The 2,985-nt window shown below is 39.8% G+C and overlaps 1 protein-coding gene across 1 annotated transcript; it reads right to left on the minus strand.

Moving 5' to 3' along the window:
• Window positions 1-464: 464 nt before the first annotated feature.
• LOC131233234 (transcription factor GHD7-like) lies at window positions 465-2,703 on the minus strand. Its single transcript, XM_058229877.1, has 2 exons — window positions 2,193-2,703; window positions 465-1,029 (listed from the first exon to the last, which is right to left on the minus strand). The coding sequence occupies exons 1-2, from the start codon at window positions 2,625-2,627 to the stop codon at window positions 721-723; spliced, it is 744 nt and encodes a 247-aa protein (XP_058085860.1). The 5' UTR covers window positions 2,628-2,703; the 3' UTR covers window positions 465-720.
• Between the last annotated feature and the right edge of the window lie 282 nt (window positions 2,704-2,985).

A 2,985-nucleotide genomic window follows, 5' to 3' on the forward strand; every position in this document is an offset into this window, starting at 1 on the left:
CATTCATTAAATTGTTAAGATTGTCCGATCACCAATTTTTATTTTTTATTTTTATCATGGTTCTCCCCGATGAATAAATGGTTCACCGGATGTGCTTCCTCTCAATACATAGTAGGTTGTGATTTAGATGAGCAGGCAGAAATATATAAGAGATCAGGGAGTACCAGGTACATCACACATACCAGAGATCCGGTCCATTCATCAGCTACTGCGAACTGTAAACACGCTAAACTCATCCACTGAGCCACACATGTACTTTGACAACGGACCAACAATATTTTTGGCCCATGTAACCTTTTCAGTGTAGCCGACCTGACGAATGGCCCATATCTCTAACACATGGGCCATTACACATCTTACGCCCCCTCATGCTAGTGATTCCTCACTGAATCATGACCCTACATAAAAATATGAGACTTCTAAAGAAAAAAACTGCCCAATGTAACAATAATAGTCCTTGATCATAGTAAAAACTCAAGGATTCATGCATTTTAGTCTTCCTTTCCAATTAGGAGTAACCTAAAATACTTGGGTAAATGTTGATTTTAGTAATATACAATCTTTCTCCATTTCTCTTGTAAAAGAAAAGGAACAAAGCAATAAGATCGAAGAAACTCCATGGGTTATTAGAGTTCACTGCTACTAACTAATATCAAAGGCAACACATAGATACATAAGATTAGTGTTGCATTATTTCCACAGCTTAGTAGTGGGGTCTCTCTAAGGACGGAACCATCCCATTCCCATACGGAGGCGGTCTGGTTCGTACTGAGCCGGTGCGGTTGGCTCACCCGTCTCCGGCCTCTTTGCAAACCGGCCTTTTACCCTGGGCCGCTTTTCGGCATACGCCTTCCTCGATGCATATCTGATTTGCTTCTCAAACTTCCTATTCTTCTTCTTCTCTTTGTACCTCATGACCCTTGCTTCTCTCTCGCTTGCAGGATCAAGTGTGCCGGAGGTAATGGCATTTCCTACCTCTTTGATATTCCCAGTCGAAGCATCGGTCAATGTGCTGCCGGAAAATGACACCTACATGGAAGTTTCACTAGGTCATCAAAGGTGGATATGGAAAAATATACATGGTGATATTTTGGTGGTGGTTTTTGATGCACAACGCAGAAACAAGGACGCATGAAATAACACTTTTAGAATCTTTAGCCTTTAAATTGATGGTGATACCACACATAGAAGTCTTTCACACTTGTAAAAGAAAACCCTAATATTTCCCAAAATAGAGTATTTCCATCACAATACATAAATAAAAATCTTGCATTTTGACCCTTAATATACTCTAAATGGGTTAATTTTCTAAAATTTAGCTAATTTATAGGTTGGAAAAGGGAAAAAAAGAAAAGAAAAGAAAAAAGAAAGCCTTTTCAAGTTGAATTTGAAATGGTTTTAGCTTATGCACATAACCCACCAAAGTGTCATGATGACAATACAAAGAAAATCAACCCATACTCCAAAAATCCAAGAAACACTTCACAGGGTTTTGGATTTCAAAATTTCTATTTAGTTTGTACCACCCAAGCAAGAAATGGGTGTAATTTATCCCCTTTTCTCATTCTCTTTTTACCCATGAAGTTGATGGTCTTGATTTATTGGTATGTTTTTTCTATAAATAAAGTTATATTCTGTTTTTGTAACATGCGTAAAACCCCAAGGCTCTTTTTGCTTTTTTCCAACTTTACAAGCCTAAAGCAATACAACTCAACATCAACAGCAACAACCCAAAGGGAAAAATGACCACTAGTCGATCTGCATGGAGAGAAATAAAGAAAGATGTATACGTTAGCAAAATCATACATATACAAGTAAAAAGTACAACAGTTGGAAAGATTGACATGATCCTAAGCTAATAGTTATATTCAAATCAAAGAGATCAAGTAAATTAAAAAAGTGAAAAAAGAAAGAAAGAAAGAGTAAAGGTAGCCCAAAAGTGCAAATAATTGGAGTTGTATTTTGAAACCATGGACCTTTTTTACTTCTTATGGGACTCTTTAGTGTTCCATCATTTTGGGACTCTTGGTATTATTACATATAAAATAATAATAAATAAATAAATAAAACTATAGTAACAAAATCATCTGAAATTTAAGTTACACAAACATAAAATAAAAGGGTATCCAATAAAAGGTTGTGATTTATCAAAACATATACAAGTTAGAAATTGCAGCTGTGGAATTACTCACGGCGGTGGCACTATGCGCTGCCTGACCCATGACTGAGGCCTCCATGGATGGAGGTAACCGTGGGGGAGATCCAGGTGAGCTGGCAGTGCTTGAACAGACATCGAGCGTCAAGCGGCGAGGATTGCAATAGCTACGGAGGTGATCTGGATATTTAAGAGTAGGCGGTGCTACTGGAGCTGCTTCATCATGCCTTGGTCTGCTGCCATTGATGTCATCGAGTAGCCATGTGACCGTGTCATCGTGTCTAAAGAACTGGAATTCTTGTAATGCAGGCGGGGCTCGACTGGCTGGGGAGAGCAACGCCATCGGATTTATATCGTCGGCGATGTCGGGCATGCAAGTAATGCGGCGGTAAGCGCAGTCGTGGCCGCAGTAAGTGGCTCCAGAGCTACGACAAACGTCGCATAGCTCGGACGATGACACGGCCGTGGTCATGTTTTCAGGGTCGGCGTGATTACCAGAGAAAGAATAAGGAGAGATAGAGAGAGTTTGGGCAGTGGATAGGTGAGACTTAAATGGGTGGAGGGTTAGATAACTGAGGAGGAGAAAGGGAAACCAATGACAGCCAAGTAATAGATATGAACGATATTTGTTTTTCTTACGTGGAAGATTCTTTGCCACTTTTTATTTTTTATTTTATTAATATTTGGAGATAAATATCTGTGGGCAAGAAATGGGCCCCACAGAAATGCACCCTTTCTCCCCACAAATAGGGTTGGATAATGCGAGGCTACTCGAGTATGATCAGAAGTCCGGTGCAAGTGGGTTGTACGTGTGGCACATCCGGACCGTT

This window comes from Magnolia sinica, chromosome 18, assembly GCF_029962835.1.
Source record: "Magnolia sinica isolate HGM2019 chromosome 18, MsV1, whole genome shotgun sequence".
Taxonomy (NCBI): domain Eukaryota; kingdom Viridiplantae; phylum Streptophyta; class Magnoliopsida; order Magnoliales; family Magnoliaceae; genus Magnolia; species Magnolia sinica.